This window comes from Suricata suricatta, chromosome 7 (assembly GCF_006229205.1).
Source record: "Suricata suricatta isolate VVHF042 chromosome 7, meerkat_22Aug2017_6uvM2_HiC, whole genome shotgun sequence".
Taxonomy (NCBI): domain Eukaryota; kingdom Metazoa; phylum Chordata; class Mammalia; order Carnivora; family Herpestidae; genus Suricata; species Suricata suricatta.
Window position 1 is genome coordinate 33,355,147 of NC_043706.1, and position 13,086 is coordinate 33,368,232.

The following is a 13,086-nucleotide window of genomic DNA, read 5'->3' on the forward strand; positions in this document are numbered from 1 at the left end:
CTTGGGGGAGCCAGTGGACCGACGCAAGGTGGACTCCAAGCCAAGGGCTTGGAATCTAGGTGGGAAGCGTGGGGCCTGGTGATGGTTTGGGTGTTTTTTTGGTTTTTTTTAATGTTTATTTATTTTTGAGAGAGAGAACGTGTGAGTGTGAGCTGGGGAAGCGCAGAGAGAGAGGGAGGCAGGATTCGAAGCCAGTTACGCTCTGACAGCGGAGAGCCGTAAATGGGGCTCGAACTTCACTAAAGGTGAGATCATGACCTGAACCCAGGTCGGATGTTTAACCGACTGGGCCACCCAGGTGCCCCGATGCTGCTCTTTTGAAGTGCCCTTTTACGAGGGGTCATCTCAGTGAACTCGGATAGTAGCACTGTAAATGGGCACAGCTAGAAGGTGTGGTCCTAATCATGAGAAGGGGTCCCACCATTCTCAACAGCCCCAGGGGCTCTGCTGTGTTCTGGGCCAGAGGTTTCGGGCTGCGGTAGACTCTGAGCTGGGTGTGTGGGAAACAGGTGCTGGTTTGCTCATGAAAGGACTTAAGGAGAAAAGATGGAGGTCCCCTGTGAGAGGGTGTGTATTCACTCAGGAGAGACACATGGGTTAATGCCAGGAAAGGTGATGCCAGAGATTGAATCAGGAGGGCACCAACAATCCTAGGGGTCAGCCTGGAGGAGGCAACCAGAGGCACAGACTGAACAGTGCATGAAGGGGTCCCTTAAGCCCAGTCTCCTCTGCTGTGTGCAAGCAGATGGGCCCCAGAGCGAGTCCTCAAGGGGAGTGAAGGGTGCCCCCAGCCAGGGCCAAGGGCAAAGCAGCCCCCAAGGTCAAGGTCAAAGTCCTGTCTTTCCCAAACATCCCCGGGCCTGTATAATGAGTGTCCTTGCCTGCCAAACCTGAATTGTGTATTTCTGGGGAATGAGAAATAACTTAAAATCATCCTTGTAAGAAAGCTGAAAAAAGGAAGTCAGCTAAGAACATTTTCTTCTAACGCTCCCTCTTCTTTGCTGGCTTCCCCTACCTCCCGCCATCTACTCCCATGCCTACCCAAAATTGTGCTCTTTCCGGAAGCCCTCAGAGCCTCCACCAGCAGGGGAGGGGCGGGGAGGGAGAGATGATGCACCATCACTGAAATAAAAACTTTTCCCTGTTTGCTGCCCCTGGTGCTGGGGGCTGAGGAGGCGTGGCTGGGGAGTGAAGGTGCAGAGAGGCAGGATGCTCAGGCTTAGGCCTTTCCCCTGTTTGGGGATGAAGGCAAGTCCCCCAGGGGAGACTTGAGCTCTCCTCCCCACCCAGACCGTTTGCTGTCTTCAGCCCATTCCATAATCCACCCTCCAAATGCTCAGTTCACACCTGAACTCTTGGCTCCCCCGACCTTAAATTTCAGAAATGTGAAAGAAAATGTACAAGACCAACGTGTTTAAAGAATTGCCGGTCTTAGTCGGTAGAACATGTGAGTGATTCTCTGGGTCATGAAGTCGAGCCCCACATTGGGTGTAGAGATTACTTAAAAAAAAAATTGCCCGTGTTTATGGAGCACTTACATTTTGCCAGGGGCAATGCCAGATCCCTGAGACACGTGATCTCATTTCATCCTACAGAAAACCTTAGGAGGGGTCAGAACTTTGCTCACCCCTATTTTATAGAACTTTGATCACCCTGTCTCAGGAGACCCTGAGGCAGAGAGCGTGAAAAGAAAAATCGGAGCACCTGCCGTGCGGTGGGGAGAGAACGAGTCAAGAGGAGCTTCAGCAAACTGTACCTGGGGGCTTCAGGCTTTTAGAGCCAGATGCTAGTTTGCGGCTGTGAGTGTCGTGAATCCTTCACAGAGGCAGGCTTCAAGACAGCCCTGCTTTATTTGAGTTACGTTTTGGAGATAAATAATTCAGATTTTGGACCCAAAGTTCCGTACTTAGCCATACTTCTGATTAAGCCAAGTGTGATCTGAGCCAAGTATGCCCTCCAGGACGTCAGGCTTATGGTGCGAGAACTCAGTAGTCAAGATAGAAGCTGAGGATTACTTAAAACAACCTCTGTAAGTCCTGTACTAAATGATCAAACAGATACTCAGTGTCACATGTACGTCAGAAAGACATGGGGTTACAGTCCATAGTGGTATGAAGCTTCCCGTATTTGGAGAAAATCTATGAAATACCCTTGGAAGGAAAGATAGATTGCAGGCTGGAAACCCAGCCTCCAAGAATACCCAATGTTTTCACATTTAGAAGGGGAGGGGAAAATGTGTTGCTGATGTGATTACAATGGGGAGGAGAAACTTTTCCTCTACCCTCTTAGGTTCAGTATTTGGGGTCTGCAAATTAAACTGACAAAAGACAGATTGGCAAGAGAAAAGAGAGATTTTTTTCACATACACACATATGTGGGGGAATTCACAGAAAAAGATGACTCAATGAGGCCATTAGAATTTGGGGCATATATATCATCTTAACTGGGGAAGGGGAGTGGGAGAAGGATACTCTGGAAAATGGCTTCTTAAGAGGGGAAGAAAGAGCACTTAGGGGAAAACAAATTACTTTTAAGAAAGATAAGGGGCGCCTGGGTGGCTCAGTCGGTTAAGCATCCAGCTTCGGCTCAGGTCATGATCTCATGGTTCGTGGGTTCGAGCCCTGCATCACACTTTGTGCTGACAGCTCAGAACCTGGAGCCTGTTTCAGATTCTGTGTCTCCTTCTCTCTCTGACCCTCCCCTGTTCACACTGTCTCTCTCTGAGAGAGAGAGAGAGAGAGAGAGAGAGAGAGAGAGAGAGAGAGAGAGAAAGGGAGAAAATCCCAAGCAGGCGCCACACCGTCAGCACAGAGCCTGACAGGAGGCTTGATCTTATGAACCATGGGATCACGACCTGAGCCCAAATCAAGAGACACTCAACTGACTGAGCCCCCCCCCCACCCAGGCACCCCCTCCAGAGTTTTTGATTCATGAAAAACATGTCTCTATTTGTTTCAGCCATAATTCTTTGGGGTTTTTTGTTACTATTCAGGTAGATCCCATCTTAACTCAGAAACCCAATGGTTACTCTAAGAATTTCTTGATCACAAACTATAAAATCCTGGGGCTGGGACGACATCTCAGTTTTAATTAGTTCACTCTCTTCCTTCTTTGTGTGAATTTCCTCTCCTGCATCCCTACTGAGGGTCAGTGAACTTCCACTTGCACGTATCAGTGACGGGGACCTCAGTACTGCCTACGGCAACCTAGGTTTGATGGCTCCAAGAGGTGTAAAATTTTTATATTAAACCAAAACCAAATTCCCTACAATCCCACCCATTTGTCTTAGTATGACTAATTGGGAAAGAACAGGAAATTGTGGAGTTTGTTGGGTATGGTGCCAACTTTTTCTTTCTTCTTTTTTTAATTAGCAGACACTTTTTTCTTTCTTTTTTTTTTAAGTTTATTTATTTTGGGAGAGAGAGCACAATTGGAGCAGTGGTAGAGAGAAGGAGGGGGAGGGAGAATCACAAGCAGGCTCTGCGTTGTTGGAGCACAGCCCTACACAGGGCTGGATCCCATGAACTGTGAGATCACAACCTGAGTCAAAAGCAAGAGTCAGACACCTAACCGACTGAGCCACTCAAGCAACCCCCAACCTTTTCTAATTATGTGACATTGAGCAAGTTACTTAACCTCTCTGAACATTAGTTTTTTTGTTTGTTTTATCTATAGAGACAATCAATTCTCCCTCCTGGATCACTGTGGGGAATTGCACCGCAATTGTTAGTGATCTGACCCTGTCGTAGACTCTGAGTCTGGAGTTCTCTCTTGTCCAGCAAGAGAGTGGGACACAGGATTAAAATGTGAGAGAGGCTAATGTCTAGAAGGAGACAAGAGCCCCGAGGAAGGGTCCTTGCTCCATTTTTATTAGGATCAGAAGGCTTACAAGCGTGATGGGTGTTCACAGACAATGAAACCATGAACAGTAACTCATGGGCGTGGGGGGAAAAGGGGTTTTGAAGATCTGCAGTGTTAGGGGTTTGGATCAATACAAAACAGAATCCTGGCTGGAGGAAGGTTGTTTACAGCAGGCATGAGGCACCACCTCTGTTTACCTGAACTGGCCTAGGGGACAAGACAGAAGGAGCATGCTACCTCAGGGTCAACAAGGCACCTTTTTTTTTGCTAGTTAGCTCCACTCAGTGCAACTTCACCCTGCTGTGGTCTACAGTCCTATTTATCTGTTTACCTATTTTGGTCCTTCCTTTCTGTGAAAGCAGCTTTCTGCTTCTGTTCTAGATTGGGGGGTGTTTCTGCTCTGAACACCTAGTCTTGTTTACTCATTTTTGATGCTTTCATCCTTTTCTATTCCTATGTCTTTGTCCTCTACTGGGGGCCTTTGCCCTGTTTACCTAATCTTGTTTACGCAAGCTTGGGTGCGTAATCCTGTGGCTTTCTAATTCTTTAACCCATCGGTGCAGGCTCGGGGAATTCCTTGCCTTATACCCCACATGACCCCTTAACACCTGTGTTGTTAGCTAGCTGGCATGGCTGAGAAAGAAGGTGTGCCCCCAGGACAGGGACTGGTAAGTTTTGATGCCGGGCAGAGAATATGGCCCTTATGACTCCCCACCATGTAGGAGCCCATTCTGCCAAAAGACCTGTTGAGATCCCGCTGTAAGTCACCAAGAGGAACGCGCGTATCTCCAGCTTGTCTGGAAAGTGTGGCCCTGGTGCAAGTGAAGTCCCTCAGTTGAGGATCAGGATTGAGTCACTCTCCTGGGAGACTGAGCGTACAGTGTCATATGGCTTGTTGGGTCCTGCTTTCCTTTGTTTTAGAGAATGTGCGCATGACCTCTTGATCATGATGGATTAGAGACTGGAGTTAGTTTTCTATGACCTTTAATTAGTTTCAGTGAGTGGGCAAATTTTCAGATTGAAACTCCCTTCCTGCTCAGGGGCACTTTACCCGTAAATCATCATGTTCACCTTTAAGAAAAAATAGCCTTGTCATAAGCTTCGGTTAATAATATCACTATATACATAAAACAAACCCCTGCTGATGTATTTTGAGTGATGAATTATGTTTTTTGATCTTCTGTATTGTACCTCGTTTCTGTTTTGATTTTCTGTTTTCGCTATCATGGAAATAATAATTTTTTTCTGGAAGTTACAAACAATGTAATCATTAGAAGAATGATGTCATCACCTGTGGTATATAAAGATCCTAAGCATCACAGTAAAGTGCGATCTTGCCACCATTCACTTTATCTGTCTCCTTTCTTATAGATATTGCGCTGTCACCAACCCCCTGCTCAGGGACCCTTAGACTCTGGTGCGTGGGCTGGTCCCCTGCACCACCAGAAGTGTGTGCATGCGTGTGTGACACACCTGTCTGGGAACGTGAGGGGCAAGAAGGGCATCCCAGGGAGGTGTGATGGTCCCCAGACGGACAGGTTCTCGGCATGGCTGCCTCACAACCTTGTGATCCTGCCTGGCCTCTTCTTCTGACCTGTCAACTTCCTCTGACCTTGATGAGGCAAAGGTTTGAGGTAACATCGGGGAAGATGCTGACGAAACAAGAACATTCAGGAGCCTGGGGAAGGTTGCAGGAAGAGCTTTAATTGCTGAGAATCAAATCAGAAAAGGGAGGTGCTGGCCAAGGGTGGCGAGCCGGGGAGGGGGAGAGGAGAGGGGCCACCTTCGGTGGTTTTACTCCCTGGAACGTCCAGCATCAAGGCAGATGCCGAAGTTAGTATTGGTGATGGAGCCCACGATGCTCTTGTCAACCTCACAGGTCAGACCCCGCTCACAGGGACACTTGTAGTAAACCCCATAGAGGCTCTGCAAAGACAAAGCCCAATGGAGTCACAGGCTGTGTGTCGAGGAGGCCACTTTGGGCATCACCTGCCCCCTGGCCTGACCCCAAGAACCCCTGGCCAGTCTCTTTTCAGTCTGTTTTTTCCTGACTGCCACCCCAGAGGCCACTGTGGGCCCAGAGTCTGGTTCAGTCTGTGTCTCATTTGCGCTTACTAACTAGATCTCTCTGGGGAGGCCTCTATTTACACATCTGTGAAATGGGGATAACAAACCTTTATCAGTGGTCACTTGTGAAGGTCAAAGATAATGGGTGGGAAAGTGCTCTGAAGCCTGTTGACCTCCCTCTTAATCTCATTGTTCAGGGCCCAGGCTGATGCTCCTCCATGATCCTATCCTCAGGTGGCAGGGCCCTCCTCCGAGCAGTCCCTCTTCCCACCACCACACCCACCTTGGCGGAGCACTCGCTGTTCTCGCTGGCCTTGGGCATGCAGCGGGCCAGGCTCAGCCCGGTTTCACGGTGGCAGCACTTGCTCTTGCACTGAAGGCTGTTCAGGCAGAGCTCGCCATCCTCCTGCGGGGGGCAGACGGTTAGCCCAGGACCCCTTCCCCTGGTCCCTTCTCTTCACCTCCCCGCCCCTCCCCCCACTGCCGCTGACAGTGCCTCTTCCGGTGGGGGCTTGTGTAGAGGAGCCCAGCCCCTGGATCTTGCAGCCAATCCGCCCACCCCCAACCCCACTGCGTGTGAGAATTGGGCAGGGTGCTGGCTGCGGGTCCGGACACCCGCGTTCTAGTACCCACTGCACTACTGACTCCCTGGGAGACCCTGGGCAAGTTACTGCCCCACCCTGTGCCTCAGCGCTCCCAAAACAGGGTCTCCAAACTTCTCTGGCTCCCAGGCTCCATTGAGGAGACTGGGAAGGTTGAGGACCTTCACCTTGGAAAATCCCTCCCTCCCCTGACTTTTAAATAGAATCTCAGGGGGACCCTGGACCCTCTGAGCCGAGCAAGGCCCCGAGTTAAGAACCTTTGGGTAGAGAGGCAGCATGGGGCAGGGTGAGGGTGTGGCTCTGGAGCCGGCAGCCTGGGCTCCAATGCCTGCTCAGTGTTTTCCAGCCGTGTGACCTCAGGCAGGTGGCTTAGCCTTTCCTACAACCGCTTTCCATCTGAAAACAGATTTGATCCTGCTAGTACCTATCTCGCATGGTGGTCAGTATCCCCACCTGGGCACATGCACCCCCATGCGTATAGCACGCTATCAGCAATAGCGAAATTAGGGGCTCCTGGGTGGCTCAGTTGGTTAAGTGTCCAGCTTCGACTCAGGTCATGATCTCCCAGTTCAGGGGTTCAAGCCCCACATCAGGCTCTGTGCTGACCTCTCAGAGCCTGGAGCCTGCTTCTGATTCTTTGTGTGTGTGTCTCTCTCTGTCTCTCTCCTGCTCATGATGTGTTGCTCTCTTTCAAAAATAAATAAATGTTAAAAAAATTTTTAAACCCAATAGCCAAATTATGGAGAGCACCCAAATATCCTATGACTGACAGATGGATAAAGAAGATGTGGTGTATATATATATAATGGAAAAATACTTGGCAATCAAAAATAATAAAATCTTGCCATTTGTGACAACATGGTTGGAACTAGAGTGTATCATGCAAAGTGAAATAAGTCAGAGAAAGACAAATACATGATTTCATTTATATGTGCAGTTTAAGAAACAAAACAGATGAACATAGAGGAAGGGAAGGAAAAATAAGATAAAAAAACAGAGAGGGAGACAAGCCACAAGAGACTCTGAAATACAGAGAACAAACAGGGTGGCTGGAGGGGTGTTGGTGGGGCATGGACTAACTGGGTGACGGGCGTTACGGAGGGCACTTGATGGGAGGAGCACTGGGTGCTCTATGTAAGTGATGACTCACTGAATTCTACTCCTGAAACCTTTATTACACTATATGTTAACTAACTTGGATTTAAATAAAATTAAAAAATTAAAATTAAAAGAAAATCCCCACCGGGATGTTCAGGTAACTTGTCCCTGAAGCCCCTCTTACCAGCTGGATGATGATTCCCCGAGGGTCAGGCACCGCATAGGCCACTGCCAGGGCAACCAGTAGAAGGACAAGGACCTTCTCCATGATGGACGGGCACAGCTGGTGTAGGTGGCCGCTGGCAGGTCAGGTGGCAGAAGACAGAGCCGGCTCGGGCAGTGGAGCTATAAAAGGGACTCTGTCCACATGTGACCTCTCTTCCTGGTCCCGCATGGCTGGTCGTGAAAGAGGCCCAGCTGTGGCCAATCTGCTGGGGGGAGTGTCCTGATAAAGCAACTGGGCGGCACCTGGTAACTTGTGTTGGTGTGCGTGTGCGCATGCGTGTGTGTGTGTGTGTGTGTGTGTGTGCGTGCGCGTGCTGATGCTGCAACATGGTTGGGTGCAGACTCTGGAACACTTTCACTTGTAAAGTTATTAGCTGGGCAGTTGTCTGTTCTGAGCCTTGGTCTCCTTGTCTTCACCTGGGGATCATTTTGATTCTTGGGCGGGCGGAGCGAGTATGTTAGATAGATCTTAACACCTGCGTGTAGCTCAGCCACCGGCTTAGCACTGTCAGCAGCATGTGTCAGCTGCTGTTTCTGTCACTGCCATTCCCCTCTAGTGTCCCGAGGTCCTGGTAGGGCTGGGACCGGGGTGAGGTGAGAGAGGCACCAAGGGTGGGAGCACCTTCAGCTTTGTATGTAGGCACTTCTGTGGTGTCACCCCAGTTCAGGCCCTGCTTCTGGCTCCACCCAGATGCAGGGATCAGGCCCAGGTGAGGAGGGGTCCCAACTTGCCCACTTCCTCAGCATTCCCAGCCTCCTTTGGGGGATTTTAGGGCAAGCCCAGGCTTCTGGGGCTGACCGCTCCCCAGCTCCATGATCGATCACTGGTGGAGGGGAGGGGGTGTATGTTCTCACTTGCCACCTGCCCGCACACCAGGGGTGGGAGATGGGGGCTGCCTCCGTGAGTGATTTCAGGGGCCCTTAGGATGGTCCTTGTCACACAAGTCTCTCCTGTTTCCTCTTCCCTTTGCTTAATATCTGCAACCCCAAACCCCTTCAGTTAAGGCTTCCATTCAGCCTCTCCCCTACCCAAGGCCACCGGTGGGCGTGAGCAGTAGTCCTGGCTGAGCACGAGGACGTCCTGTGAGCTGCAGATGGCCTCGGGGCTGAAGGCTGGGAAGGGCGCAGCTGGTGGAGTGTGCTCAGGTGCAGGACTAGAGCCACTTTCCCTGGAGGACCGGTCACTGCAGCCAAGGATCGCATCCCGGGAGGTGGAAGACTGCCCCACCGTGGAGGCCCTAGATCCAGTTGCAGAGAGCACTGCTTTGATCCAGATTGACTTGGATTCCAGACTCAGCACTCATTAGCCGTGTGACCTTGGACAAGTAATTTACATTTATAAGTGATCTGAGCCTCAGTTTCTTCACCTACCCAAGGAAGATGATGGCGCCTTTGTAAGGTCAGGATTGAATAAGACCATGCATGTGGGAGTGCCAGCAAATATCAGGTGCTCTGGCCTTGTAAACCCCCAACCCCTCCCCCTTACAGCACTAGAGGGTGGAATAGAGGGGAGCAGCTGGAGGAATGAGCTAGGAGACACTCAGAATGGGAGAAACCTGACACAAAAGTATCACTGATTAAAGAAACACTAGTCTCTCTTACTTTTTATGGAATTCCGTGTTTAAAACCACTTTTCCCCTCCATGAGGTCATCCTGGCCCCTCTGTCACCTCCCACCCCCTTCACCTCAATACTCCTGTGAGCTGAGCCACAGGGAGGGTAACTGTGCTTTCCTTTTCACCAGTCAAGGCCAGGAGGCTGGAGAAGGAACTGGAGAAACTATGTCCAACTGTGAACTGAGCTGCGAAAAATGCATCAGTCGCATCTCCAGCTGGTCACAGCCAACTTCCCAGAGGAGGAAGAATGGAGTCTTTTTCCATCACAAATGAAGAGAACAGCAAAGAGAACTTTGACCCATGTTTCTGCTTCCAAAATGTAAGCAAACATTAGATTTTTTTCTTTTTTACCAAAACCTCATAAGGTTTAACCACCCCTTGCCCAGTCTAAAGAGTATTGTGCATTGTGTTTTTCCCCTTCAAAAAGGAACCCCACAGATTAACTTCAGAGGCATAATGTTGAGTGAGGAGAACCATAGACAAAAACATAGACTGTGTGATTACATTTACATGCAGTTCAAGAAAAGGCAAAACTAAACTATGGTGATAAAAATCTGCAGGTTTACCCTCGGGTGGGGGATTGGCTGGAAGGTGGTAGGAGCAAGCCTCTGGAATGTTGGAATTGTTCTAAATCTTGATTTGGGGAATGTAAAAATCCATCTAGTGGTTCGCTTAAGATTTGAGAATTTCACTGTATGTAATGTAGAGACTGTACCTCAATTTTGTTTTAAAAAGAGCAAGTTTCTCTCCGGTCAAGTCCTACCATGTTGATGGTGATTGAGGTGGTATCATGGCATCTGGTGAGTGAGGCTGGGGCACAGTGGCTGTCGACCTAGCAATGTGGCCAGCGTCTCTTCCGGGTCTCCTGGTCTACATTCTCAAAGACCTCCCCAGACAAAACGGGTGGGCCTCCAGCAGCTGTGCTAATAAATGAGCCTGTCTTTTTTCTCCCCACCCAACGGAGTAGACAAGGGCTGGACACGTGACCCAAGCCCCTCTCCTGAGATGTAAACTTGTGCCCAATAGCTTGCCTTCAAGCTGATCTGAAACCTGGACCTAGGGAAGCCCAGGAAGGCAGTTTTCTGATGTGTTAATGAAGAAATGGAGTGGGACACCTGGGTGGCTCAGTCGGTTAAGCATCTAACTCTTGATCTCAGCTCAGGTCATGATCTCCCAGTTCATGAGTTCAAGCCCCACAGACTCAGTGCGGAGCCTGCTTGAGTTCTCTCTCCCTGTCTCTCTGTCTCTACCCTACTCATGCTCTCATGCTCTCTCACTCTCTCTCTCAAAATAAATAAATACACTTAAAAAAAAAAGAAATGGAGAAAGCTGGTTTGCAGAGGGGAGGAAGAATGGACTAACCATTCAGGAAGCAGCAGCAGTAGCCATACCCTGACTTCTGACAAATTTCCAGCCCCAGAAGGGCTGTCCCACTGCCCTTCTGGGACCTGAAACTCCCCTGTATTCCTATTACACATCCCTTGTGTCAGCCACAAACATGCACAGCTCCATTCTGGGAAGAGGCTCACAGCTCTGGACCAAGGTTAGCTGTGTGGCAAGCCTGGAGTAACCCCCTACGCATGATCTGCACTGGGCAGAGCCCTGAGGCGGACGGCCCCAGCTGGGCCTCATGAAATGGGGAGGGACAGTTCTCCAAATAGAGTGTGTTTTTGTTACTGAAGAAAGGGGAAGGATTCTGTGAATACCCTCTCCTTTCTGATGGTGGCCGCCTAGCACACATATAATCCCAAAAAGCAGACTCAAATTACAATTGGGGTGTACAATAATTGTGACTTCCAAATTGATTGTCCAGGCTCCATCGTGTTGAGGGGAGGCATTCAGCAACTTTTAGGTTGGAGGTCTCTTTTTAAATTTTTTTTATGTTTTATTTTTATTTTTGAGAGAGAGAGACAGTGTGAGCAGGGGAGGGTCAGAGAGAGAGGAAGACACAGAATCTGAAAACAGGCTCCAGGCTCTGAGCTAGCTGTCAGCATAGAGTCCAATGTGGGGTTTGAACCCACGAACATGAGATCTGACCTGAACCGAAGCCGGACGCTTAACCGACTGAGCCTCCCGGACGCCCTCATTGTCAGCCTTGAGGCGTCCTTACACCACCCCTCTCTCCTGACTATGGTGGGATTGAGCATGAGAGAAGCTTCAAGGAAGCAGGGGCAGGGGTCTTTACGATCGGGGTGCTCACTGACCACTCTGAGGATGTCCCTGGTCCCATCTCATCCTTCTGGTCCTGCTGGAATTGGGGATGTGTTCTCTTAGCGTGCTCCCTCCCTGTGGTCAACGACCATGTGCTTTCTTTTCCCCCATATTTATAATCCCTTCTCCTCGTCAGTGCTCTCTTCAAACATCATTAACTACCCTGTGTCAGACCAAAATATTAGGGAAGTGGCCCAATGTCTCACCTGTCACCACTCCAGCACTGAGTCCAGGATGTCTGTGTGACGTGACCCCTCTTTTATTTGGTCATGATCACGTTTCAGTATTTTGAAGCCTAGGGGCTACATCGTAAAGTTACTGATCATCAAAGTGGAAAGAGAAGAGATTTGGTAGGATAGATAAATGTATACGTAGGACAGCAAGGAGGAAAATCTGGGTGGATACTAAAGCCACCCTTTCTGGTGATGCCACATGGCTGTAGATAGGACCCACGACTTTCATCCTCTACCCTCCATTCCAAGTTTCTTTAAAAAGAAACAAAGATTTTATTTTTAAGTAATCTCTACACCCAGTGTGGGGCTTAAACTAACAACCCCGAGAGCAAGAGGTCAATACTTGCAGACTGAGCCAGCCAGGTGCCCCAGATCCCACGTTCCTCTTGCTCTTAATCGCCAGCTCTGCTGATGAGAGTTCTTTAGGCTGTGCAGTGGCCCAGACCTTCTATTCCTGACGTATCTGGGCCCTTGATGGGCCTGCCCCTGTGTTGGGCTTACTGAAGTCTTTATTAATTTGTTCCTTCTGTTAACCTTTACACTCATACATGACAGTGTCAGGAGAGACCAGGCATTGCTCAGCTCTATGCATACTCCTTCTCCACAATGTATATATCAGCACCCTCTGTCTCCTGGACAGTTAGGATTTGGCACCCTACCAACATTAGCAATCTCTTTTAAAATGTTCAAGTATGGGGGCGCCTGGGTGGCTCAGTCAGTGGAGCATCCGAGTTCAGCTCAGGTCATAATCTCATGGTTTATGAATTCAAGCCCAGCGTCGGGCTCTGTGCTGACGGCTCAGAGCCTGGAGCCTGCTTCGGATTCTGTGTCTCCTTCTCTCTCTGCCCCTCCCCGACTCGTGTACTGTCTCTGTCAAAACTAAATGTTAAAGGATTTTTTTTTAAAAAGCTGTGTATACATATCCGTGTACAGGTTTTTGTATGTGTGTACATTTTCATTTCTCTGGGACAAATATTTAGAAGTGAGAGGGCTGAGTCTTGTGGCACATGTTTGTTTCAGTTTCTAAAAGATGTCAGACTGTCTCCCAAAGGGGCTGAACCAATGGGCCTTCCTACCAGCAACGTATAAACATTCCAACTGCTCTCCCCATCCTCACCAGGGCTTGGCATTGCTGCTTTTTTTCATTTTTGTTTGTTTGCTTTTGTTCTTATTT

At 49.3% G+C, this 13,086-nt stretch overlaps 1 protein-coding gene across 1 annotated transcript; it reads right to left on the reverse strand.

The window, feature by feature from the left end:
• Nucleotides 1–5,544: 5,544 nt before the first annotated feature.
• Nucleotides 5,545–7,964, reverse strand: CLPS (colipase). Its single transcript, XM_029945397.1, has 3 exons — nucleotides 7,813–7,964; nucleotides 6,212–6,334; nucleotides 5,545–5,787 (listed from the first exon to the last, which is right to left on the reverse strand). The coding sequence occupies exons 1-3, from the start codon at nucleotides 7,894–7,896 to the stop codon at nucleotides 5,656–5,658; spliced, it is 339 nt and encodes a 112-aa protein (XP_029801257.1). The 5' UTR covers nucleotides 7,897–7,964; the 3' UTR covers nucleotides 5,545–5,655.
• Nucleotides 7,965–13,086: the final 5,122 nt, after the last annotated feature.